The sequence below is a fragment of the Equus caballus genome, chromosome 3 (assembly GCF_041296265.1).
Source record: "Equus caballus isolate H_3958 breed thoroughbred chromosome 3, TB-T2T, whole genome shotgun sequence".
Classification (NCBI taxonomy): Eukaryota; Metazoa; Chordata; class Mammalia; order Perissodactyla; family Equidae; genus Equus; species Equus caballus.
Genome location: NC_091686.1, coordinates 46,819,468 through 46,847,411, shown reverse-complemented (window position 1 = coordinate 46,847,411; position 27,944 = coordinate 46,819,468). Strand labels below are relative to the sequence as shown.

General features: G+C 37.0%; 1 protein-coding gene across 13 annotated transcripts in view; it reads left to right on the top strand.

Annotated features, from left to right (window-relative positions):
* The first annotated feature begins 236 nt into the window (after positions 1-236).
* RAP1GDS1 (Rap1 GTPase-GDP dissociation stimulator 1) overlaps positions 237-27,944 on the top strand; it is a 147,856-nt gene continuing 120,148 nt past the window's right edge. For 3 of the 13 annotated variants that reach the window (XM_070263402.1, XM_070263400.1, XM_070263399.1), the window contains exon 1: positions 390-756. In XM_070263402.1, the coding sequence (XP_070119503.1) occupies positions 753-756 (4 nt within the window). In that variant the 5' untranslated portion in view covers positions 390-752. Of the gene's footprint in view, positions 757-27,944 lie in introns of all 13 variants that reach the window. The other 10 variants (XM_070263406.1, XM_070263403.1, XM_023637680.2 and 7 more) reach the window with 7 other exon arrangements.

The window sequence follows — 27,944 nt, the reverse complement described above, 5'->3', positions numbered from 1 at the left end:
GGCCACCTCCCTGTCAGTGCCCGGCGGGCCCAGGCTGCTCTGAGGACGGGCGTCCTGCGGCAGCAGCTCCGCGAGGAGCCGCCTCTCGCCTCCGCCGCGGGGCTTCGAGTTGGTGTGTCCACTCTGCCTCCCCAGCACCTCCCGCTTTGGGAGATTCGCGCCTGAGCAGCGGCTTGTCCTGTAAGAACGCCCGCCTGTTCTCAGGGTGCGGGTCGGCAGGGTCGGGGTGACGCCTGGGGCCACCGGACGGGAGCAGACAGGGCTCGGGGCGCCCGCGTCCCGCCCCTCAGGCGGTCGCCAGCCGCTCCTCCGCGGGGCCGCGGCCGGACCGTAGACACGCCCACTCGCACGCTCCGCTTCCCCGGCCGCCGGCGCGAGGCACTGAGCATGCTCGGGAGGTGGGCGGGGCGCTCCGGGCGCGTCGGGGCGGGCGCTGCTCAGGCCGGCTCGGCGCCTCCGCCGCCCGCCCGCCCACCCGCCCACCCGCCCGATCGAGCCGCGCCCGCCGCAGGCTGCGCCCGCCCGCCCCGCCCCGCCCCGCCCCGCCCCCCGCCGCTCGTCCCCGCCGCGGCCGCGCCGCCTGCAGCAGCAGCAGCAGAAGCAGCAGCAGCAGCTGCTCCTCCCCGGCGGCCGCCCCCCGCGGGTCCCTCCCTGGCTGCGGGAAAGTCGGAGGTGGAGGGAGGACACGGGCTGCGCCGCCCGCGCCGGAGACCTTCGCCTCGCCCCGCCGGCTCCTCACCCTCTGGGTGAACATGGGTAAGTCATCTTTCTTCCCCCGTCATCGCCTGACATTTTCCTCTCTCTCGGTGTGTTGCAGGGGGGGAAGCATTTCTCGCGCAAAGTTGCCGGATTTCTCAAACCCACGGGTACGAGACGGCGGCTCTTCCTGGGGAGAGTCGGCGCACGCGGATCGCGCGCCCGGTCCGCGGGCCGGAGGGTCCGGGGCGCGGGTGGGGTCGGGCCGCGGGCGCCGCGCCGCCTCCCGTCCTCCATTCTCCCTGCGCGCCGGTGCCCGGCCGCGGAGCCGGCCCGCGGCTCCCTCGCTGCCCCGCCGCCTCCCGAGGCCGCCCGCGGGAGGGACCGCTGCGCGGAACTTCCCACCAGGGCCACCTGGCCCCGTCGTGGGGACTGCTCGTCCCGGGCGGCAAGTGTGAGCAAGTAGTTTGCGAGGGCGATCTTACAACCTGCACGGAAATCATTTGCGTTGGGGGAGAGCGGGCAGCCTCGCGGTGACAGGATGGCTTGTCAGAGGCCACGAGGAACGCGAGGAGGGATGCAGAGAGCCGCTGGCTGTCGAGGGAGCGTTGGCCGACTACAGGGTGCGACATTCCCGTGCTCAGCCCGCTTTCTTGGGTCCTTCGCCTGTCTGCTGTGGCAGGAAACGGCACCCTCTGACACAGTACCCAACTTACATGTTAGTTACTCTTTCCCAGCTTCCCCTGCCTAAATGTGCATCATCTGATTTTAGTTCCTTTGCATTTATAGTTAAGAGGTTGGTTTGGAGGAGATATTTAAATGCAAGTATGTATTATAAAACTACGTATAATTTATCCTAAAATGTTTTCATAATATATTGCTTAACTGTTAAGTTCAGTAATTACAGAAATATCTTATTAATTCTGTAATGTAATTAAAAGCCGGAAGTTTTTTTTAAATACTAGCAATTTGGAATTCCGTACTTCTACCTTCCGCGGTTTGCTTCCACTCTTGTCTATCATAATTTCCTCGTTTTAAAATGTGCTTCACTGGCGTCTGTCAGCTCGGGCTTTTCCCACCCCTTCTGTGCAAGTTATTTTAAGCTTGAGATGAGTGGTCCTTTCATCTGTCAATACAGTGTTCAGCTCGTCCTGAGTTAGGTCATGGCAACTCAGAATCTTGAAGGAAGTATCTAAAGCTGGAAATGGTGTCGATGGAGCTTACTTGAAAAGCAGACGCTTCAAGCTCTGATTCAAACCTTTGGCCATTTGTTGAGAAGAGGCTAGAGCTGCGGGAGGAGGTGGTATATATGAAAAATGAATCCAGGGCCCTGAATTCTATTTTCAGTTCAGTTTTTTCCCCCTTTTTAATGTACTTTTGGTATGCTGAACAAATTTCTGTAAAAATTGGATGGCCCATTGGTCTGTACCTAGCCTTTCTCTAAGAGTAGAATTTTAAAAAATACTAATTCAAGTTATTGGACACATTGTATCTTTCCCTTGAACATACAAAAATTTTCTTCTTAATTATAGGCCGTAAGTTTGGCTGGTAAAATACATTTCCCCATGCTTTAAAGTGAGCTAAAAAAATCTATTTAACTAAAATTTTAACTTTCATGTTGAATCAGTACATTTTCAGTAGGAAAAAATCCAATTCTGTTGCAATATTAGTGAGTAAAAATACTTCTAATGAGATTATTTACTTAAAAATAATTAATCTTGAAAATCTTGAATGTTCCTGCTTGATTTCAGAAAAAGGCCAAATAGAAACCCATCTCTCATTTGAAGCTTCTCAGATACACTCTGATTAAATTAATCTCTCCTCACAGCTCTCTATCTGTACCTTGTTGGAAGCTTTTTAGCACTTACATAATCTGTCTTATAATGGAGTTGTTTATGTGTGTGTGTTGTGCATTTAATCGTGAGTTCCAGAAGATGAACATTATGTCAGGTTAAGTTTTGAGTTCCCCACCGTGCTTTCCACATAGTAGGGATTCAGTAGATCTTTGGTGAATTACTTGTTGAACTTAAAACCTGTCTATTATTTTCAGCTTGCGAACCTGAAAGTATGGGCTCTGAACAAACGTTTGGGTTGGTAGTTGCAGTGGAGGCGTGGAGAAGCAGGAACAGAGAAGTATAATTATGCTATGACTACTCTTCTCTCTAAAAAAAAGTTGGGTTGTCTCCGAGGTATGGGTTTTGGGGCAGCCTCCAGGCAAGCTATTTCCTTCTGCACTGCTGTTTTCAATGGTAAGGCGGGTTAGTGTGTGATCAGTAGGAACACAGAATAATGTAAAATTGAAACCTTGGAAAGCAATTTTATATTCTGAGCCAAGGAAGTTATTATAACAATTCATATATACATAAGGGGTATACTGACTAACGGTAGGAAAAAAATCACATTTTAATGGCTTTTGAAGAAATAAATAAGGTGATTTTTTAAAAAAGATATTCTTCTGGCAATGATTTTTCTTCATAAGAAAGTGAAGGAAACTTCCTGTATAATCTTATGGACCATGGCTATTATTTTATGTATATTTTTATTATAAATTCAACATATATTTATTGAGTATCAATCATGTGCACTATACTGTGGGAGGACAAAGATGAATAAGACATTCATATTTCAAGTTACTTCTTATTTTAATAGGGATATGACACATACACAGATAACTATAATAGAAATGAAGTACAAGTGATATAAAAGACTTTTTACATATATTATAGATTCAGAGGCTGGAGAGAAGGTTTTAGAAAAATGATATTTGAACCAAAGATTGGTTAAACTTCTGAAAGGTAGAAATGAATAGAGACTGTTAATCAGGATGGGAGTTGGGGGAGAGACATAAATGAAAATAGAGACCATTCAAGGAGTTTCAGGATATAATTAAATAGCCATGTTGTCTGGAGCAAAGGGTATGGAAATAGTGGGTGACAGAGATGAAAAAGTATGAATAGATAAGGACTAGATAGCAGAGGACCTTAAATGACAAGCTGAAGAAGTTATTGGACTTGTCTATTAAGAGACTATTAAACATTTTCGGAGTTAAGTGATGGATCACATCTGTGGTTTAGGAAAATTAATCTCTCAGTTGAGTGTAGGATGAATTAGATGATAAATTAGAGAATATTTCAGTTAGAGGAAAGGAATGGGATGATTTGACCCTGAAAAAGAAGTAGGTAGGAGTGAAAGACTAGAATTGTTGTATGGTTGGTTTTAAGAAAGAGTGTGGATGGTCAGTAGTGGCTGTTGCTTCAGAGCACAGACAAGGACTGAGAAAAATCTCCAAGTTGATGTGGTTTGGTTAGTATATTACTTAGTATACTTTCGAAAAAGCACTTTAAGAAGTATGGTAGACGTGGAGGTACTTGTAAAGGCGAAGAGGATAATGAGTAAGGACTTCACTCCGTATAGTCATGCTGTATTCCCTGCTGTGTTTAAAGATCTTTAAGTAAGCATAGGTTTCTTTAAACATTTTTAAAATGTTGCACTTTACATGGAATGACATGTTATTTTCTTGCCTGAGAATAATTTGTAATCTCACCATAGTGCTTCACATTTCTTTGACATTCCATTTTTTTATGTCCTTATGACTTAGTACAGTACACTTTTTATTGTTGCGATATCTGTCATGCACAGTGAGTTTAGAAATGGTTTTCTAATTTTACATGGCATTTTTCATAAAGAATACTCATTACTGATAAATGCTTTTATCACTTTTTATTTACTATTAGTCTTTGTGAATTTGGAATTATATGTATGCCTCTAATTATACTTTTAATTCCTGGAGTTTTCTTTTTCTCTGTAAATATGTATCAGTATTATTGATAAGTCTTCTTTTTTTTCCTTGTATTGCTAGGTCTAGGAATGGTTTCATGGATAAATAGTAAAAAATAGCACTTTTACTTGCTCTTTGCAAGTCAAGGTAGAGCACTAAAATATTTTTGTAAGCTAGTAATCACTAAAATTTATTATTTTAAAGGAGCATAGATGTTAGATTGACTAGTTGAATAATTTTTCTTATTGTTGGCATTATATCTATTTTGTATATACCCATTGTTTTTCATATGGGACAAGGGCTAAACTCGTTATCTTTAGTAGAGTCATATTCTGAAGTCTATAGTACTACTGTTTGGAAAGTGGTAATAGGCTTACTTCATTTTAGGAACCATAGGGAGTTTTTACTTTCATAGTGCACTCTTAGAGCTTGTAGGTGCCTTTGGAGAAGTGGCGTGATTACTCTCTCCAGTGATTCCAGATCATCTGAATATGAACTTGGCAATTCTGGAGTTATTGGTGGCACCGCAAAAGCCATAAGAATTACTTAAATTTTTTTAATACCCACTCATAGAGATCAGGAGGAATGGAGAAGGAAGATCCACTCCTTTGGGAACTCCATGTTAATTTTAGATAACCAATGTTCAGATAACTGATAAGGAAAAAATTTAATTTAAAATACTTTCCTAGAGGTTTAACTTGGCAGAGAGAAGAGCAATAATAAATGAAGATATCAGATTAGGTTATTAAGTCTGTTTTGGTTCTCAAAATTCTGTGATTCTTTTAAACTGTGAAATATCTTCAGTATCATTGATGTCTTAAATATGTTATAATCATCCCTTAATAACTTGTTTTTATTTGATGTTCAAAGGTAATATCTACTTAAGGTAGCAACTTCAGGATTTGAACCAACTTGTTAGCTTTGTCTAAATAGATGGCCTGAAATACCGTTACCCATGCTGGCTAAGATATGGGTGCTGGATTCAAATTACAGAGTACTGTAATTCTCTCAGTTCATAATTTGTACAAGTCTTGTTGCTAGAAGCATTCCAGGAGTTAAAACTGAGAATTAGGATAGTGATCAACGGAAGTAGTTAAATTGAGCTCCTAGCCATGATTGGCTGTACTTATAAACTCCAAAGTCTTGATTTTTTTGTTCACAATATGAATTTTTTCCAGATGGGCTCAGTATCTGCCCTCTCCTCTCAGGGCTGTTTTTGCTCACTCTTGTCCGTGTTTATAGCTTCACTTAATATCTATATGCTGTTGGTCTCTAAATATATATGTATATATATGGGCCATATCTTTGTGTCTAGTAGATTATTAGATACTCTATATTCATAGTTAATTCCAACTTGTTAAGTTCAAAACTGAATTCATTGTGTAATTTGTAATAATGGTAACCCATATGTGCTGGTAAATGTTAAACCAAAAGCCCATCTCCCAAAATGCCCTGATTTGTTGTGGTTCTTGATTTCCTATGAATACATAGTTAGGAAGAGAGGCGATGAAGCATACCATTATGAGGTATATTCACCATATAGGCATAATAAGCTCATGAGCACACATAATAGTAAAATATAATAAAGTAATTAAGTAGTGATGATTTTTGAGTATTAATATGTTTGTTTTAATATAACATATTTAATTTTAAGTGTATATATTTAATTTTCAATAATGGCTATTTTATTAACTACCCCATAAAATTCCTGAAAATTTAATAATCATATCACATGAGCTGGTACAATGGAACTCCAGTCTCCTATTGAATTAGTAATTACCATTTATTAAGAATTATTGGTGTCAGTTATGTTTAGCTTTACTTTTTTTTCATATTTTTAAAATTTAATTTTAATCCTTTTAACAATTCTATGAAGTGGGTGACACTATCTGCATTTTACTGACTTAAAGAATTAAATAATTTATCCAAGGGGACAGAACTAAGTTTCTAAAATCCTGTTTTAGAGCAGTGGTTCTCAAACTTTACCTTGTAGAGGAATCACCCAGAGAGCTTGTTCAAAAAATCCTCGGCACCCCCTCAGAAATTCTGATTCAGTAGGTGTAGGGTGGGCCAATAATTTGTGTTGTCAAGACATTCCTGGATGCTGCTGCACTTTGAATAGCACCACCACAGAGCAGAGGTCTGCAAACTTGTTACATAAAGGACCAGATGGAAAGTATTTTAGGCTTTGCAGGCCAAGAGGCAAAATCAAAGGTATTACATAAATAAAGAGAAAGTACATATGATGAGAGAAATGTCCACAAATTTTTTATTGACAAAATTCAAAATATAACATTAATTGAACATAGTTTATTGTAACACAAGTCTACTAATGAAAAGATTGTAATTCTTCTTTTGAGATAGCATTTCACTTAATTGGGATTCAGATTTACCCTGTCATCGAAATTGATTCCAGGTGTTCATTTGTTAATGCAGATTTGTAATGTGATTTTATGGATTTTGTTTTTGAAACATGATTGGAGACAGATAGGTACTGCCAAATACTGCTGTCAGTCCTTGGGCACGTGATTTTAATGAGCATATTCACTGTATGGAAGCCGTTTATAGAATTCTTTTAGATTCTTCTCTTGATATTTGCCCCTTAGTATGCTGCTACATTGCAGATTAACCACTTCCAATTGAAAGTTAGGTGGAAGTTCCTCAGTTGTATAGGTAAATGGATTTTGATATATGGAAGTTTCTTTTGCACTTGCAGTGAGGTCAGCAAAACACTGATAGAACTGTAGTTTGATCTTGCAAAATATATCTTTTGCAAATTTGTGTATGCATAGAGATCTTCTTGTTTTAACTTTTGATAGCACAAGAAGTGTATAAAGCAGATTGATTACTACTTGTGATTTGAACAATATTGTCAAAATGACCTAACAGTATAGGTTTTGCATATAAGCACTTTTTTGCCTTGATTTTCAGGTCGAATTCTAGAAAACATTATCAAATCTGCAGCAAAATCTAACTTCCAAAGCCATTCATTGTTTGATAAGAGTGGTTGAAGGCATTTTTTTTTGCTCAGAAATTTCCGTCTCACCCTTGAGCTCAAAAAATCACAGTAAAACTGTACAACTGCTAAGCCATTAAACTGCTGTGTGTTTAGGCAAATCAGGATATTCAACTTCTATTTCTTATCAAAGTGCACAGAACTGATGATGGTTACATCTGTGAGAGAGAATGAAGTTGATACTCCTAGTTCAGTAATACATAATAGTTTAAAATATTTTCCCTATAAAATGCCTACTAATGAATACATAATAAAGAACCATAGGCTTTAAACGCTTTACCTTTTCACAAATTTGGTAAGTTTGCTCAACTAAGCCTTTTTCTGTTCCTCACATGTTTTTACCACTGTCACTTGTAACACATCTTAGCGGATTCCTCTTCAGGTTGTACTGATTTGATGTTTTCTCAACTTTGAAAATATTCTTGCCTGTTGTTATTCTTTGCAGACTCTTCATAGAAGCTAATTCTTAAGTCAGTTCGTACTCAGCATTGATTTTTCGAAAATAACACATATCGCTAATATCTGTCAACTCATCAAGAATCAAGGAAAACCTCTCAAAATCATTTGCCTTGTTTTTTAATTGAATATTGATGTTGCTCCCTGTGTCCTCACCTCTTCAAGTAGCTATTCTCCCTGCACTGAAGGCTCTTAAACAAGTTTGGTTTTCCCCCTCTGAAAATATTTCTTTGGTTGCTGTGGTCAGAATATGGTTTAGTTGACTCACCATGAATAAACAGCTTTCCCTGGTTAACAAAAGAGCCACTCAGAAACTTACTTTATTTGCAGCTTCATTTTCATTTTTTATTTTTGTGAAGAAATTCTACTGTGATGAGATACTTCATTTTTATTTTCTAATTTCTCTGATGATTATTTTCCTATGAATTGTGAATATGAGGAATGCTTTGTCTGGTAATATAGGTGTGTGTTGTATTTCTGTGGCATGGCTGTGATCTCATGGTATGATACAGTAGTTTGCCATCTAATTCAATAACAAAATAATCCACACACTACTTTACGTACCTTAAAAGCATGACATTTGAAAGTACACTTTTCTCTTCTTGTTTTGACATTATGGTCAAAATGAAATGTTGTGGTATGACAATACACATGGTACTTAAAACACTGGACAGTCATAACTGTGTCACTGCAAATTGTAGTGTCATCAGGCAGCAGTGTAAAGTGATGACCATACCACATATGGTTTCTGTGTCAGCTATTCAACTCGGCCGTTGTCCTGTGGACACACTACAGACAATACATAAAGGAATGAGTTGTGTTCTGGTAAATATTTATGGATACTGAAATTTGAATTTCATATAATTTGCACGCCATGAAATGTGTTCTTCTTTTGCTTTTATTCAACCATTTATAAATGTAAAAATCATTTTTACCGTGGGTTGTACAAAATAGGCAATGGGCTATAGTTTGCCAACTCCTGCTGTAGAGTAGTACCATGCTAACTCACCTTTCCCCAAGACTTTTTCTCTCTGTTAATTCCCTAGCTCAGTGAATGGAATCACCATCCATCCAGTGAACCATTCCTAAAATCCAGTGTCATTCTACTTCCAGTATCCATTGGATTCCCTAAGTTCTAACAGTTCTACCTCCTTGAATCAATCCTCTCCTCTTTTCTCCACTGTAAACATGTCAGTTCAGGCCTTTATCAACTCTTCTTGAGACCGTTTCACCACTCTGTTGTAACAGCTGTTCTTTCCTCCAGCATTCCCTCTCTTACCCAGTTTTCACATGCTCCTGGAGTACTCTTTCTAAAATGTGAATCTGATAATTTCCTCCTTAGATTTTTTTTTGGTTTTTAAGGAAGGTTAGCCCTGAGCTAACATACACCACCAGCCTTCTGTTTTTGCTAAGGAAGATTGGCCCTGAGCTAACATCTGTGCCCATCTTCCTCTACTTTGTATGTGGGATGCCTGCCACAGCATGGCTCTGTAAGTGGTACATAGGTCTGCACCTGGGATCCAAACCAGCAAACTCCAGGCCACAGAAGCAGAGTACATGAACTTAACTGCTATGCCACTGGGCCAGCCCCTCGATATTTTTTCCAACACACATAGCAGGGTTCTCAAACTCAAATGAAACGATATGATTAAAGAGGGCTAAATGGTTATCTATGACACAGATGCACTATTTTATGCATAGTAAATCTAAAGGAATATTTTTTATTTCCATAAAGATGTAGGCTTTCTCTCATTTTTCTTGAAAAATATCTCTTTTTGTCTTCCATTTTCTCACTTTTGATAAAAAAACGAAGCTTAGAAAAATATTTCTCTACTATAATAAAACAGCGATGAAAGCATGATGAATGGCACTAACACTGGGCCTCAGTGTCGGGATACAGGAGGAAAGGGTGGGACTGTGGCAAACTAGAGAGTCCGTGCCGGCCTGAAAGAGGAACTACCTACTCAACTCCAGCCAGTTTTACCATGTAACAATGTGGACCTAAGGAAGCCAGGGTTTTGGACTTTCAGAAGAAATCGGAGATTAGATTTGTGTCTGAATACTTCAGATTGTTGGTTTTTGGAATTCTGAAACCCAGGGCCCCACACCGTGACCTCATGGTTCTGTCTCTTCCTGTCCAGATGAGAGGGCTGAGGGCCCGTGAAGTTAAGAGGCATGCTCAAGTGTACACACTTAGGGGCAGTGGCCACTCTAGAATCTTGATTTCCTAATTCCCAGACTAGTGTTCTATTCATTATACAAGGCCAGCTCCAGTTTGTTAACGGAAAAAAAAGCACACACACACCCTCACATACATGGACAAGCTGTACCAAGGACTCATTCAAGTAAATGGGTTAGTGGAAAACTGTTCACTTTTTCTGACATTTCTACACTAGGGTCCAGGCCCACATCTCCTCATTCCTGTACTACTGAGACCATTTCTTAGTTGGCCTCTCTGATACTAGACTCTGTGCTCTCCAATCTTCTCTCCATACCATGACCAGATTAATCCTTTTTAAAAGATACTACATCGATTATGTCATTCTCCTACTTAAGAATCTGATATTGCTTCAGATGCGTATCATATTAAGTCTAAACTCTGCTTAGCTTTCAAGATCCATAGAAATCTGCTGCCTCTCTCGTATTTCTCACTGCTCTGGAATACATCGTCCTTTGATAATCTCACTGTCCTCTAAATGTTCTTCATCAGTGATAACACTTGTACATCTTTGTTCATGTTATTCCTCCTTCTAGAATAACTTCTTTTCTCCTCTCTTCTTACTCATTCTCCTTAGTCTAGCTCATGAAGACTAGTTCTGACCTCTCATACTGACATCTCATTTCTCTGGACACCTCTCACTTCTTGGACTCCTAATAACATATTCAATAATATAATTTTGGTCACTCAATGTTTCATATTTCTGGTTGGCATTCAGTAAATACTTGTTTGTTCATGTCAAAGAGTCACTACAGATTCAGCTCAGTCTTCTACTCCTAATTTAACATCATTATCCTATAGTCATGATAGGCATGTATATAATAGAGCTTGCAAACAAGCAGCCCATGGGCTAAATATACTCTGCAGATGAACTTTGTTAGAGAAATTTTAGAAATTGGAATTAGTTGTCAATATTTAAGTATAAGGAAATTCCTGATAAAAATCTGCTATACCAACTTTTCTTGAAAAATTAAAAATTAGCATCCCTGAGCCTGCATTCCTATTGGTGACAATCAATGATAGTTGTCCTTTAGGCAGAGTATGAAGTCCCCAGTTCATTACTTCTTTCTATATCTTGAATCCTACAAATTTCACTCATTAACGCTCTAAATATTTGGCTCTTGGAGGAATTTGAATTTGCAATCTCTGAGATTTCTGTTAAAGCTTTTTTTTTTTGGTGAGGAAGATTGGCCCTAAGCTAAAATCTGTTGCCAGTCTTCCTCTTTTTGCTTGAGGAAGATTGTCAGTGAGCTAACATCTGTGCCAGTCGTCTTCTGTTTTGTGTGTGGGATGCTGCCACAGCATGGCTTGATGAGCAGTGTGTAGGTCCACACCCAGGATCTGAACCTGTGACCCCAGGCCACTGAAGCTGAGCCTGTGAACTTAACCACTTCATGACTGGGCCAGCCCCTGTTAAAAATGGTGGCAAAATTGAACTTATATTACTTTTTGAAAATTAATAGATTTATTTTAAAATTAAGAAATTATTGTGAAAATTATATCATACAACTAGTCAAGAGCAAAGTTAACTACCTGTGGTATATTGGTCATCAATCATGGTTAAAATGAATTTTCAATTGATCAGAAAGATATAAGAAATCAAAGAGATAGCGGATAGAATCTCTGCTCTTCCATAAATTAATTGTGTAGTATAGCCTTTGGCAAGTTACTTAAGCTCTTTAAATCCTCATTTCATGTATATCCTTAAAATATTATTATTATTGAATAGGAACCAAAGAATAGATTTTAGATAAAAATGAAAGTTGGGGGAGACCATTTCGTAGGGAACTAATACAAATTATAATATGGAAATCTTCAAGCTCAGTTACCTAACAAAGACTTACCAGCTCAAAAACCAGGATCTGTTATAGTTTTCCCTTTTTTTTTTTTGTCCCTCAAACATTAAATACACTTTGTGGGTGAAATGGTGGCATGGCATTTAAAAAAGTCATCAAGGTGCAATACGGCCACTAGATTGTTTCTAGAGAATGTTATTTTCTTGTATGTTAGAAAGCATTTTCTAACATAGAAAAATTACAGAAAATTGTTTTAAATAATTATGTAAAAAAGAATTACGTAAAACCTATAATTTTAATTAATTTAAAACAATTTAAATTAATTAAAATTATTTTTAAAAATTATGTATTAAAGAATTACATAAAATAATTTCAGATAACTAGTAAGTTCCCCTAATTTATAGGTGGGAGTTTTGTTTTTCATAGTTAGGAAAAAAGTTTGTATTTTAACAAAAAATTGCTTTCAAAACTGTAAGAAACCCACACCATCTAAGATTTTTTTTGTAACAAATTTGTTGTTTTAAAAACTATTTCCTTTAAGTCTTATGAAAAATATTTCCCTTGGAAGATTCAAGTAACTCCATTATGAAAGATGAGACTGATCATTATAAAAAAGTAAAGCTTACATTGATATATTTATGCTTCACAGAAATATAAATATTGGTTTGTCTTTAAATTATAACATATATTTGGCCTCAAAAATAAAATCAGTTGGAATAAAAACAGAAAATATATATGAGCTGATTAACTTAATTTCCTTTTAGTTGCAAGAATGCACTTTTGGGGAGGGTGGTGGTAAGCTCCAAGGAGAAATAACTTCCACTCTGTCTTCTTTCTGGCTGTTGTATGGTTTGTACAATGCCCCGTGAGTCAGAGCAGAAGCCCGAGACCACCATATTAGGCATTCCAGAAAGAGACAAAATAAGTAGTGCAAGTAGTCACATTTTCTACTTGTGAAAAGCTTAACCCCTAACTGCTAGATAAAGCATAATATGAAAGAAATGAATAACAGAAACAGATAAGGCCGTAATTTAATGATTCTTGAAAGACAAACACACAGACCCCTAAGAATTTAAATGAGAGCATAGATCATGTTTACCTTTTCAGCACCTAGTACAGCTTCTTTGGAATATACAAGTGCTTATTATTTATAGTGATCTGGAAAGTTTTCCTAGAATGTGTTTACCTATTCAATGAAAATACACTTACTGAAAGCTTCCAAATTCGACTTTCTCATCTATTAAAATAGAGATAATAATAACACCTATTTCACAAAGTAGTTATAAATATTACATAAAATAATAACCATATACATTTTAATTTCTATTTCCAAAGCTGAAAATACAATCATTTTGGGGAAACTTTGTCTTGTATGCAGAGTTAAAACCAATCAAAGGATATAATGCTGTTTGTTGTATTATTTTAACCAAATCACGTAGTGAATATTGTTATTGTAGCAGATGATATTTTCCAGAGATTGCCACAACGTGTCTCTTGCCCCACATATTCTTCTAGAACTTGCCACTCCTCATTCAGACTTGAAGAGTTCTCTTCTTGTTGAATCTGAGCATGCTTGTGACTCACTTATGACCGATACGATGCCACAGAAGTAATGGTGTGTGGTTTCCCAGGTTCGGTAGTAAAAGGCAGTGCTGCTTTCACCTTGTTGGTTGAACACTGGCCTGCTTGGAGCTCTAAGCAGTCTGAGGCCCTGCAGTTGCCATGCTGTGAAGAAACCAAGCCACATGAAGAGGTCTCAGGTCTCAAGTGGGCGGTCCTAGCTTTCAAGTCCTTCCAGGCCAGTCACCAGACATGGAGTGAATGAACCATGGACAATTCAGATGATGCCAGCCCCGGCCAATCACTCCAGAGATGCCCTAGCCTCTGCCCCCAAAGCGAGGCTCCAGACCTTGTGAGTAGAGAGGAGCCGTCCTCAGTTTGCCCTTTGTGAATTCCTGGGTCACAGAATCTGTGAGCACAATAAAGTGGCTTTTGTTTTATGCCAGTAAGTTTGGGGTGGTTTGTTATGTAACAATTATAATTGGAACAGTTATAAAGCCTGAAAGATACATTGTCTCAGTAAGAAACAGTTTACTATGAAAACTCTTCAAAGTGGGAACTACCTGGTGAATAAATGTATACTGAGTTTTTCTTTCATTTCAAATGAAGATAGCCTAACAGTTATTTTGTCTAGTAAGAGAATTTTTTCTGGTAAGTAGCATGCCCCTCTGGTTTCTTTCATTGTTCTTTAGTTGACATTAGTTCCCTTGAAGAAATATTTGTTGACTGTCTTAGCTGCCAGAAAAGAAACATGCATGTTTAGACAATGTGGTAGTTTTCGTGATAGCTGAATGGTAAACTTCACCTGTTTGGCTAATAAAAAATGTCAGTCAGTACTCTTAAGTTTAATAAGGATGGTTGCCACTAAAATTTATGTATTTCTTTTCAAAACACAATAGCCTAATAAATCCTCCTAGTAACAAGGGAGCATCTGTAGTAGTCTCTCCAAATGAAAATTTAGTTCTTCTACCTGATATTAATTTTAATATTATTCTTGTAATAATAACCTCATATTAGTATATTTGGCAAAATTATTTTGAATCTGTATCTTTCCTATCACTCTTTGGAAGACAGTGGGTTTTTTAAGCTTCTTACCACTGAATGAAAGAATACTTTGTCATACAATTACCAGGGGATTTCAGTTATATAATGGTATAATGATTTTCTAAAATAATATAGTAATTCTAATAATAATGGGTACTTTTTATTAAGATCAGTACCATGAAAAAGGTAATCAGTACTGTAGGAACATTTGGATTGTTTGTGCTTTAAATTTTGTGTGTGTGTAAATATAAATAATTGCATATACACACAGAATGCTTCTGGAAGGTTACATAAGAAAATGTTAACGTCGATTGCTTTTGGGAGTGAACTGGGATGTGTAAAGATAATTCCCACTAAATTGAAATAACTAAAAACTGTTTTCTGTGCCGTGAGATCTGTGTTGTATTCATCTTTGTATCTTTAGCAGCAAGTGCAGTGTTTGGTGCTTGGTAGGCGCTGAGTTCATATTGCTGATGAATGGAAGTTTGAGATTATCTTCTTAACTTATTATTCACCTTATAGATAGCATCCATGATCTATAGATTATGATATTGTTCACTGAAAGAGCTGATATTCTTAGTCTTTTCTCACATAACTCATTTTTCTAAGAAAGCTATTTATATATCTGTGTCAGTGTGGTCCAATCAGAAGACGTACCACATAGTGTTAAGTTTATATGTATATATAGATATTCTGGCAGGAAACATGAGGTCTGTAGGTCATAGAATAGAGTTTATTTCTCATAGAGCATTTTAGTGCTGGTTACCCTGCACATATGGCAAGGTTGCACCACAGGAGGGGAACCCTAAAATTATGACCCTGAAAGCTTATATAGAGTGGCTGGCACATCTGCCATCCATGATGTGCAGGTACACACACCCCTTATCTGTACTCTGGAATTAAACGTATCTTCCCTGGGAAGGGGAAAGGCATCTCTAGGTTTCTTACCCTAAATGTAAGCTAAAAGCAGATCTCTGGAAAGAAGAGGGGAATTTTTTATGATCCAATAATGTCTCCAGGGAGGCAGACTTATCTTTGTTATCACTTATCAATTTCCTTTGCTCAGAAGGCCCCAGCTGTGCAGGAATGCCAAGAAATCCAGGGAGAATTGTCTCCCAACACACAGTAATTTAAACAGGGGACATGTAGTGTAAAAATTGTTAATCAGTAATAGGAGGGGTAGATAGCAAACTCTAAAAGGTAATCTAGGCTTGGGGAGTATATCTGAGGAAGGATAGACTTCTTGGAAGGGTGGATTCTCATTGAAAGATGTAGTTTCAGTGGTCTGGGTGGCATAGAAGTTCACTGGGTTGCCCAGGCCAGAGTTGGTTTATGGTCACCAGACCTGCAGGAAGAACTCTTTGGAGAGCAAGCATGGGGGCATACAGACAGGTGGGCATGCAGAGAAAGTTGGGCACCACTACATGCACTGCTGGAACTGGGATCTGGAGGGGCCCCCGTCTCCTGGGACTCAGCCACTTCTCATCACAGTTTGGGCTAGAGTGGCTTTGAATGGCCAGCCCGATAGGGCTTCCGGCATGCACACTTCCAGGGCTTAGAAGATGGTGTAGGAAACAGTGACCTGGGCTAGGACACAGACTTCAGTTGTCCAGGGCTCTTGTGTGCAGTGCTGCTTTCTCAGTTAAGAGCTGTAGGAAATGTATGGTGAAAGCTGTGACTTGCAAACATACGGCACTGGGGAAAATCGTGCAGGCCGAGCAGGAAGGAGAGCACTTTCCTCTGCAGTGCTACTTATTGTTCTCAACAGATAAAGCTTGTGTCATGCTATCTGGCAAAGGAAAAATATTTAAAGGGCCCAGATTCACTTTTACAGATCAGCAATAAGGGTGAATTTGGAGCTGAGAGACAGTTGATAAGTGACTTAATGTCTCTTTATCCTATTGCTTAAATTTTATTCCTTTTAAACTCATGGTGCATGATAGCTTTAAATAAGGATATTATCATGCTTTCTGTTTTATTTATTTAATTTCTATCTAAATTCTTTTTTATCTTGACTCTGAAGTTTCTTTTGTTTTCCATAGCAGTATCCTGGGAAAATATTTCCTTTGTGGGTTCATAAATGGTAGTTCAGACACTATCATTTTTGTTAGATTTTTAAAATTCTTAATGTATTCCTTAATATTATGCCTTGTTAAACTCGTCTGTCACATTTATGAGTACTTGTGTATATGTCATTTTTCTCTGGTCAGCATTTTATTACCCAGAAAAGTTGATGTTGCCTAAAAATTTATAAATTTCAGTGCGTAATATCTCTTCCTTGTATTTTACTAGATTACTAAGTGAGACTATTTGCTTTGCACCAATCTGAATGAAATACTTCTTTATATATTTCTCCAGCTAAAGAAACTTCCCTTTATGTAGGTCTTTTATGTCAGTCTTTAATCTAGTTCTCTGTTATTACAAAGCATTTTAAAGCGGGGTCTTTACTTCTTTTTCCCTCTTTATATTTGATTAGTCACAGCTTTAAGTATGTTCTGGTGAGGAATCTTGCTCAAGACTATTTGAAAGCCTGAGGAGATAGCCCCAAACGCTTCTGCTTATCTACCATATATATAGCCTTTAAAAGTTCCCGTACATTTAAGCAGAATTTCCTCATATTGAAATTATATTATCTGTCTCTTGTCTGATCTTTCTCCCCTGTCAGACATATCCTAGAGTCTAGGGCAGAGCTTGGAGGCAGACTATCTTTTACTCTTGAATCTAAGTGCCAGGAGCCAGAGCCTTGTAGGCACACACTTGAGTAGTATGCTGGAGGAGTGGAAGGTCACAACTAAGATGGTAAGTCCTAGATCAGTGCACTAATCTAATGGACTAAATGGAGTACGAAAGACTGGAGATAAATAAAATGGGGCTTGAAAAACTGGGAAATACAGGACAATAGAGTAAACTGATAAAACATTGTTCTGGAAGGATTCTGGCGATAGAATACAGATACTGTGTGGACTCAGGTTGGTTGATAGGCACACACTAGGTATAAGGAGCTGGAGCAGGACAAATACAGTTCAAGTAGTTATGTTTAGAGAGTCTCTCTTCTATATGAACTCAACTTACTTGTACATAAGTGAAGTTTGAAAGTATATAGTTTCCACTTTCTGGCATCTTCTGGAACTCTTGTGCATAGAGATCATTCCAGCAGTTCTTCAACACAGAAGCTGTAATGACAGATTACACATTTTCACCAACGTCATTCTAGTATAATTCTTGGGTATCTTTTAAATTCTTTGACAAATGCCATCAAGCTTTGTTGATTTATATACATTGATTTTCTAATGTGGCTTACAATATCCTGGTTCTTGAGCACTGTTTGGTATGATAGTATCTTAAATCTTTCCATTAGGGGATTGTTGAGGAGAAGATATCACCTGAATATTTTTCTTGGTCAATTCTGGAACAAAGAATTAATTAAGCCTGGATCTCAGTATGAATCACTATCTAATAAAAAAAAGCTGATGTATTATCTTACTAGCAATTTGTGTCATGTTATTTGCTAAAGCTCTATTTGATGGCTGTAAAACTGAAATATTTCTTGAACTCTAGATAACTCTAACTCTAAAGGTCTTTTGGCATTGTGTGAAATAAAATTTTGCAAACTGTATCTTTCTCTTATTCATTATGGTTTAATATTGTAGTTATGAAGCTCATCTATCAGACTCTTGACCCTCTAATCAAACATGACAAGTAAGACTATAGTGTCTCTGGTTCAAACTGAAATAGACTTTAATTCCGTTTAAGAATGAATGAAAAGTGACTGCTCAAAAAGTTTTTATCTGATTTCAAAAATAATTAGCAAGAGAAGAAAACTTACAGTGAAATGTAGTCATTGTTTCCAATATAGCCCATCTTAATAAAAATATTTCTTAATCATGGCAATCTGCACCATAATTTGTAGTAAAAGATACAAGTGCAAGTAACTCAGAAAGTAAGGTAGGTCTTCAGGATTTATTAAGTCTCCACTATAGAGAGCAGTGTAAGTATCCTAGAAGAATTTTCTGTCCTATAAGAATTTCCCATCTAATAGTAGAGTAAACTAAAAGTGTTTTATAAACCCAGGACTATAAAACTAGCAAAATGAAAAATACAGAAAAAATTGAACTGTACAATAGTCTACAAAAATAATTTCTTAGTTAAATAGATTTTTGAACTTGATTATGAAGTTAAATTTTGGAATTCAACCACTTCGCATCTAGTTCAAACTGCTTAATGTGTAGAAGGAGTTGATTAAATTCATCTAAATCCTTATATTTTTGTGAACTCTTAAGTTAGCGTTCTTGTCTCAAGTGAGGGGAGAAGTGGTGTGAGATGTGCAATTATAATCATCTTGTGGAGTGAAAGAGATGTGTCGAGTGGATAGATGTGTGAATAACTGGCAAACGGTTGCAGAGTTATAGTGTCACTGCAACTTGGAGAACCGTGTTGGGAGGGAAGCCTGTGTGTGTGAATAGGTAAGGCTACATGTTAAAGTACTTAATGAATTAACGTAGGAGTTAGGAGTGTAAAATTGATGAAATTTATTTTGGAGTTCTTTCATTAAATAGGAGGACAGTTTGTATGTCTTCATTTTGTTTCTCTTGAAATATTGCAAATTTTTCTAAATCTCCAAGTGCTGCCTGAATTGCCCTTGAAAATAAATATTGCAATATATTGCAATTCATGCACTTTGAACAGTTACATTTTTGCTCAGATATCTCTTTTCCAAGTCAAGTGTGTATGTGTTCACTAAATATTTAGTATTTAGGTAGATTCCTGTTAGATTGTGCTTCTGTGGAACTTAATCTTGGAAACTAATTTAAAGAAAATGGCCCATTTACATTAACTTCATATTCTCTTTAATTTTCAAGTTCTTTATTCTGTGACTAAAGAATAAGTATGAAGATAGCAGTAAATGATTACATTTTAAATCTTTTTCTAAGTTCTCAGTTTTTTTTCTAGTTGATATTTTGACCCCAGGCATCTATAGTATTGGCAATAATGATTAAGAACTTTTTTTTAAGATTGGCACCTGAGCTAACAACTGTTGCCAATCTTCTTTTTTTTTTCCTGCTTTTTTTTTCCTCCCCAAATCCCACCGGACATAGTCGTAAAAGTTTTTTAGTTGTGGGTCCTTCTAGTTGTGGCATTTGGGATGCCACCTCACCATGGCCTAATGAGTGGTGTCATGTCCGCGCCCGGGATCTGAACCCTGAGCCGCTGAAGCGGAGCACGTGAACTTAACCACTTGCCACAGGGCTGGCCCTGATTAAGAACTTTTAATCATGACCTTTTCTACTTAACCTTTTTTAGCTTACCGAGGAATAATTCCATGTTTCTTCTGGTTTTGTTGTGTGTATGTGCGTTTGTTTGAGTATATCTCCCCACCCTCAGAGAGTCATGGAGGATGCAATGGTATTAAGAGCAGAAGAGAAAGTTTTCTGTATTGCATTTTAATCTTAAGAAAGTTAACTTAGTTTGCCATGAAATGACAGGGTTTGAAACTATTTTCTCGTTTGATCCTGTCTTAGAAATGGGTATAAACATTAGAATAGAGCGGATAATATGATCTGTATTTACTAATTATGTAATTGTATGTGTAGAAAACTCAGGAGAATTTAAAAAAACACTTTTTTTGTTTGTTTTTTCTTAAAGATTGGCACCTGAGCTAACATCTGTTGCCAATTTTTTTTTCTTTCTTATCCCCAAATCCCCCCAGTACATAATTGTATATTCTAGTTGTAGGTCCTTGTAGTTGTGGCATGTGGGACGCCACCTCAACATGGCCTGATAAGCAGTGCCGTGTCCGTGTCCAGGATCCGAACTGGTGAAATCCTGGGCCACAGAAACAGAGCATGTGAACTTAACCACTCGGCCTCAGGGCAAGCCCCCAAAAAACCACTGTTTAATTTCATATTAATAAGAGAATTTGGCTAAATATGTAATAATTATATGAAATCACTCTTTTCTACTTTAGGCGTAAACATCTACACATGGTAATGGGAAAAATTATTCAATTCTCACTAATGGCAAAATTTTAAAATATGTTGAAATAAATTTAACAGTAAACAAGATCTACATAAAGTAGAAAACTTTACTGAGAGACCCAAAACAAGATCAGAATTATGCATACATTTAGTAGAAGGGAAAACTTACAGTGTAAGAATGCAAATTAAAATATAAATGTAATATAATTCCAGTTATAAACTCAGGAGGGTTTTTATTCGTTCATTCATTCAGTTTGGAGTGATTAGATGAAATGATCTTAAAAATCTTACAAAAGAAAAAATCTGAGAGAGTAGCCAAGAAAACTGAAAAAGAGCCTAGTGGCAGAACTAGCCTTATCAGAATCAGAATATTAGATACAGCCAGTGTAATTACATCAATAGGGTGTTAGTATGAGAATAGACAAAGGTCATTTGAAAAAAGAGAGACTTCAGAAATACATTTCTGTATATAAAAGACAAAGGTGGTAGTTTAATTCTGTGGGAAAAGGATGGAGTATTAAAAACTAGTCCTGAAACAAGAAAATAAAAGTAAACCCCAATCTTAGGCTATATATGAAAATAAATTGCAGTGAATCAAAGACTTAAATAAAAACTAAAATAACCATAATATTCTAAGAAAATTGAGGCATTTACTGGGAACCCAAGAGACCTTCTTAACCATGGCTTGGAAATCCAGATGCTATAAAAAGAAAATTAGCAAAAAAATACATAAACAAAATCAGTAGATTAATGATAGATTTGGGGAAACAAAGGTACATGGATGACAAACAGAAGGTTAATGTCTATACTGTACAATAAGAACAAGACCAGCAAACTTACTTGAACACTATGCAAAGGATATGAATAAACATTTCACAGGGAAGCAAATTCAAATAGCCAAAAAATATGAAAAGATGCTGATGTTTACAGTGGTTCAAGAAATGCAGATTAAAATAACAGTTGCAGTTTACTCTAAACCCATCAGACTATCAAGAAATAGAGAGATATCAATATTTATTGTTAGCCAGGTTATTGGGAAAAGAATACTCTCAACACATAGCTGGAGGAATGGTGAAATCTTTCATCCTTTTTGGAACACTATTGGCAACATCTGTTATAGTTAAAACACCAGCAGTCCCATTCCTGGGAGCCTATCCTGTGAAACTAAAAGTACTGTGTACATACAGATATGCTTATTGCACTGTTGTTATCAATGGCCAAAATGAAATACAACACAAGAAATAAAGTGAAATTTATGTGTACAGGAATGGTTTTCATAAATTGTGGTATATCTATAATACGGAGTATGGCACACTTATTTAAAAGCATGAGTTTGAGCTATACACATTGACTTGCAGTAATTTACAAGAATTATTGAGAAAGTCAAGATGCAAAAAAGTGTGTATAATATGATCCCATTTTTGTTAACAAAGTTCCCAAAACTTGCTGTATAGGTCTATACGTGATTATGTGAGTATGGAAAAAAACATGAAAGCTTACAAAACTTAGGTTGTTGACATGTGAACTGAGAGGTTGATGGAGGGGCAGGGAAGAGAAGACCAAGCAAAACAGGAAAAGATGTTATCCTTATGCATTTTAACTAAACTTCCTGTGTGTGTATAAAGAAATTAAATAACATTGAAAAAAGAAAATTGAAACTAGATGATGGTTTTGTTTATTTTATAGGTCACAACTGGTGAGTACCGTTAAATTCTATTCAACAGTTATTTATTGAATAACTACTGTGTACAAGACAACATGGTGCATGTAGTAAGTAATACAACTATGACGGAGTTATTAATAATTGTTATACTAACAATCATCAACAGTGGTTGATTGCTTAATATGTACTGGGGCCTATTCTAAGAGCATATGTGTGTAAACTCATTTAATCCTCACAACAACTTGATGAGATAATTGTTGTTCTCACCTGCATTTTATATGTGACATTTTATATAGGAGAAGACAAATAAAATAAAAAACTTGCATAGCTTTATACAGTTTAAGTGGTAGAGCCAGGGTTTGAACCCAGACAGACTGACTCCAGAGGCTGCACTGTTAATCATTAAAATATGCTGCCTACTCTGTCCATGAATTGCTTGGTTATGGTGAAACAATGGCAATATAGAAAACAATGAAATCAGTGCCATCACTCAGGTACGAACAAAATATGGGCACCTAGAAAAGGAAGGAATTGATCTGCCTGTAAGAATACAGATTTTACATAGGAATCATTATGATTTAGTTGACTCTGCAAAGTAAGTAGTCATTCTGTAGATGGAGAAGGCACAGAAAGGCATTTTAGACAGGAAGAATTTAATTAGCACAATTGTAAAAATGGAGGTGTGCCTGGGAAAAAGCCCGTAATCTAGTAGGACTATTGTGTGAGGAAGTAATAAGAGATGGAGGCTAATAATATTAGCGGAGGCTGTTGGTTTTCATGCAAGGTATTCTGAACTTCAGGCAATAATAAACCACTGAGTATTTTTGAAAGAGTAGTGATATGCTCTGGGAAGAACATGTGTCTGAGGTTTCTAGTCTGGATGAATGGAGATTGAGAAGTTGGACTCAGGTTCCATAAGACTCATCTTCATGTAGCTCATTTTAGCATTAATAAGAAAATTAGAGAATTTAAGATTTATTCGAAAAGGGGGAATGATAATAACCAGAGGGGACTTAAATCTTTTGTTGGGCTTTAAGTTGTCAACTAGCAAAAATGCATTAAAACAAAGAATGAAACAATATTTTTTTAAGAAGCTTTGTTTTTTTTTTTCCTCTCACGGGTAGTATAGTTTAATAGAAGATGCAGTCGACTATTTTGTTAAAAAGTTCTTGGTTTTAGACCTGGCTCAGGATTAACTCTGTAAAGATACATTAAACAAAAAAATAAAATAGAAAACTTAATTACAAGATACTAAAGCTGAAAATATTACAATTTTTAAATATAGTACTTTTCATTGTCATACTAGTTAAAACAATCAGTTCCTCCTGCTTTACTAGACAAGCTTTTAAAAACAGTTTCATTCTGTCAGATGCTAAGACCTTTAGATAGGTGAAATATAATATTCAGGAGAGATTGTTATTATTTATGGCTCCCTAAACCAGATGCCCCAAATTGACTTAATGCCATTCATTTTGAGATGAATTTGAAATTCTTCCAGTCATGCATTGGCTACGTTCTAAGTGCTGGAAAAGCATGTTAGTACAAAAATAATTTTTCTTTTCATTTGGTGTGTGTAATAGCTTTGCTACTAGATATTTATGTGAACATTGTATTCGCTTCAATGGCAGGAAATTCTTAATCTCTCTCTTTTTTAAGAATATTGCTGTTACTCAGTGGCTGTATATTTAGAAAATACTGAGTGCCATTTAAAGGAGGATAAACAGTTCTTGAAGCTTTACAAGCCCTGTTACCAGTATTTGTCTCCAAATGAGTTTTATCATCAATAATGGTATAGTCTAGTCATCCAGAGAGATAACAAACACCTATCTATCAATTCCATCCACTCTTCTACTAGTATATAGTAGTAGAAATTGATAGAATTAACATTTTAAAATATATATTTTTAGATCCTATAAACTTGAAACGAAAGGTACCATTTCTAGATAATATCTGTGAGATAAACTCTTAAAATTATGCTACCATGAATAGCATAAAGAATTTCAGGATTTACCAGCTTAATATGACACGGTCTTAAATATTAAGACTGGCCCTTTGGGACAGTCTTTGCTCACAGTCAATTACAGTCATGTGCCACATAATGACATTTTGGTCAATGACAGACTGCATATATGACAGTGGTCCTATAAGATTAGCTAGGTGTTAGTAGGCTATACCATCTAGGTTTGTGTAAGTATAGTATGTGATGTTCGCACAATGATGAAATCACCCAATGACAAATTTCTCAGAACATATGCCCCCCATTCAGTGATGCATCACTGTATATTCTTTGGTGATGGTGATTATCTTAAGCACTTTTATAGTCAAGTTATTTGAATATAAAAATCGCCACACCTTTCTCATCAGTTTTTCTTAGATTGGTATTAGGGAAATGATGAACTGAGAGCTGTAAAACTTTAGGTCGTATTGAAACTCTTTCTTTGCAGTACACACTTCAAGATCAGTAAATTGAGTTTCTGGCTTATAGAAGAGAGATTGGTGCATAGCGAGCCTCTGGTGCCTAATGGTATACAGGATTATAAGAGAAAAGAAAAGGCTTGGCAAGGTTGTTTGACAGTTCTAGCAGGAAAGCATAGCTGTCTTTATGTCTTTATATCTTTAACAAGGGCTTCCAAGAGGAAACACTTGGAATGATAGCTGGCGTGCTCATTAGGGTTATTGGAAGTTGTGGTGAGATTTTATCCAAACGTAACAAGGCCTAAAAAGTAGCAATTCTTTACATTGATAGGTAGATAGCTGGGTGGATAAAGGAAGTTATCTGCCCATCTGGATACAGGAAGGAAGGACAGAAAGGAAGCCTGCATATCATTCCAATACTCTGGTGGACGTGTGTATATTACTCAGGAAGAGAAAAAGCTTCTGGGCAAAACTGAGGTCACACTAACGTTGAAGGGGCAGATAGGGAAGATGACCAAGCACCAATGTTCAGAGACTCGTTTTTTGAAGTCAAGAGAAGGTGTATCAAAAAGGAAAAAGAGTCTATTGTTGCAAACATTTCAAGTAAGAAGATTTAGAAAAATCCACTGGATTTGTCAAGATATCATATAAGTCCTTAGCCAGAGTAATTTTGATAGAGTTTTAGAGGACTTGGATAGATTATAGTTTTAAGAGTGATTAAGTGGTTAAGAAGTAAGAGATGAAGGATTAATGACCAAAGTCAACTTTACTTTAACTCTTTCAAGATGTCATATTTTCTTTCACAAGACAAGCTAGACACTGCTATTGTATAGGAAAGAAATTATTCTTTTAAGAAAAAAATTTGGTTATTAATACTTCTAAGTACTGAAACGTCCCATGAAAATTATCAATCTCTACTTACTGCCCCACTATCAGCCAGAGACTGACAAGTTTTCTATTAGAGCAATTTCAGTGTCTTAAATCTTAGGTAAATATAAAATACAGAAATCTGGATTTACACAAAACGTTTGTATGGTAAGGATTTACTACTGAGATGTACTGTCATGGTTTGAAGGAGTCCAAAAATAATATGCTTTGTTCCTTACTCAAGTTCAAAATCACTGGAGAAATAAGCAAATGAGTCCTCTGATGGAGTTCAAAACAACTGCTTTACAATTGATAAAGTCTAGAGTGAAGGACAAGGCTTATTTGTATAGTCACAAAGGGAGTGCTAATACTAATCTTGTCACTCTTGCACTGGGCAGCCAAAGATATAGAGGAGCAGAAAATTCTTGCCCCTTCTAAAAGATCAGGAACCCAGAGGGGGCTGGACCATGCAGATCCAGTTCTTCTTTTTCGACTCTTAACTAGATAACTCATTCCTTTCGTGGAGAATGGAGGTGGTGGTGGGCAGTTGTCAAGTGAGGAAGCAGAAATGACCAGAAGTGTCACTGTAATAAAAATCCCTCCATAAGGAAGCTTGAGGCCAGGGAGAAAGGAGATCCTGCCCCCATCATTTTATTTTCCAACATGGTCTTTTAAATTGAAGTATAATGCACACAAACTGAAGTGCACGGATTTTAATGTACAGTTTAATGAGCTCTGACAAATGTATGTACTCATGTAATCGCTATTCCAATCAAGATACGGAACTTTCTAACCCTATTTTATAAGCTGATTCACAGTAAGATTTCTTTAAGTACTAACTTGTTAGTTCATTTAAAATGCTTAAAATCATACTCAATCTGTAGTAATTCTGTTGACAGCTTTGGCTTCTCTGGATGAACAATTTAATGAAATTTCCCTCAAAAGATCTCATCATTAATAGGCATATACATTCCTTTGGAGAGACTGAATGATTTTTTACTGATTAGAAATCTTTTGAAAGTGGGATGCTCTATGTAGTTTTTAGTTATATATTTTATATTCTCAAATACTTAAATTGGCCTCATTCATCTCTTCCTATCTTCAAATATAAGATCTTGTATTCATATTTCTGGTAATATGGAGTACATAGTAGGTGCTTATCAGGTAACATTTCCCTTCCCTTCCCTCTTGACTTACGTTGGCTCTTAAGTATATGATACAAAAGATGTTAACTAGACAGCTTTCTGCAAATAAGGAATTCATTCCTTTCTTTACTCAGTTAATTTAACAATGTTTACTGGTACCTCCTATGTGCCAAATGATAGGTATAGTGCAATGACTATAGTTAACAAGGTGCCCCTTACAGTTATAGTAGGGGAGCATATATTAACAATTAAATGAAAAATATAATTAAAAATTGTGAATAGTGCTCTGAAGGATGGATGCAGTGATAGAGAATAACCCTGGAGGGGTAAGGAAGAGGTGACTTAAATAGAATGGGCGAGGATGGTCTCTGGGGTGGTGACATCTAGGCTGAGACATGATGAGAAGGGGATGTCAAGCAAGAAGCACTGGGGATGGGATGAAGGAAGGGAAAGAATTTAAAAAGACCCAGATGCCAGTATAGGTAGTACTAAATAAGCCAACTGCTTTTATTGCTTGTTGACTGATAGTTTCGATGAATTGCTATAATTTCATTTATATTGTCATTTTTTTCTCAGTGATATACTTATTACTTTTAGTATTATGAACTTAGATATTGTGCTTTACTCATACTTTATTTGAGAAAAATCAACTTAAAATATGCTTAATAAAACTTAACAGGCATATCTGAGATATGATGCCCTACAGCTTCTTTTTAGTTTATAGAAGAGGAGATATGTATGGATATAGCCTTTTCTTTAGGAAAAAAATCAACTTCTCAAAACTATTTAGTCCCTCTTAAGAAAATAAATGTTAACCTTGGTTGTGAATGATAACCTGGACTTTTATTAGTAAAGTGTAGGTTTAGGATTGCTAGATTAGTCACAGGAGGTACTAGGCATCACAGGGGCACGTTAGTATTATTTGATGTAAATTTTAAGTTCACTTTTTCCAGGGTTGATATGGAAAGTAAATTATATCTCATTTTATAATGTAAAGTACATTATATCTCATTTTATAACAGGGGATTCCATCGTATTTTTAGAACTGTCATGAGTTGGCAATGTGCAAAACTCTATTAAAATGTATACCTTACTTGGAAGTAAGAAAATGCCCAAAATTCTAATACTTAGAGAAGTGATCTCGGGTCCTCGGTGTCCTATAGGGCGTACGTGAGGTCAAAACTATTTGTACAGTACCATCAAGACATTATTTGTCTTTTTCACCGTGTTGACATTTGTACTGACAAGAGTGCAAAAGCAATTGTGAATTAAAAAACTACTGGTGCTTTGGTATGCATGATTCAGGGTAGTAGTA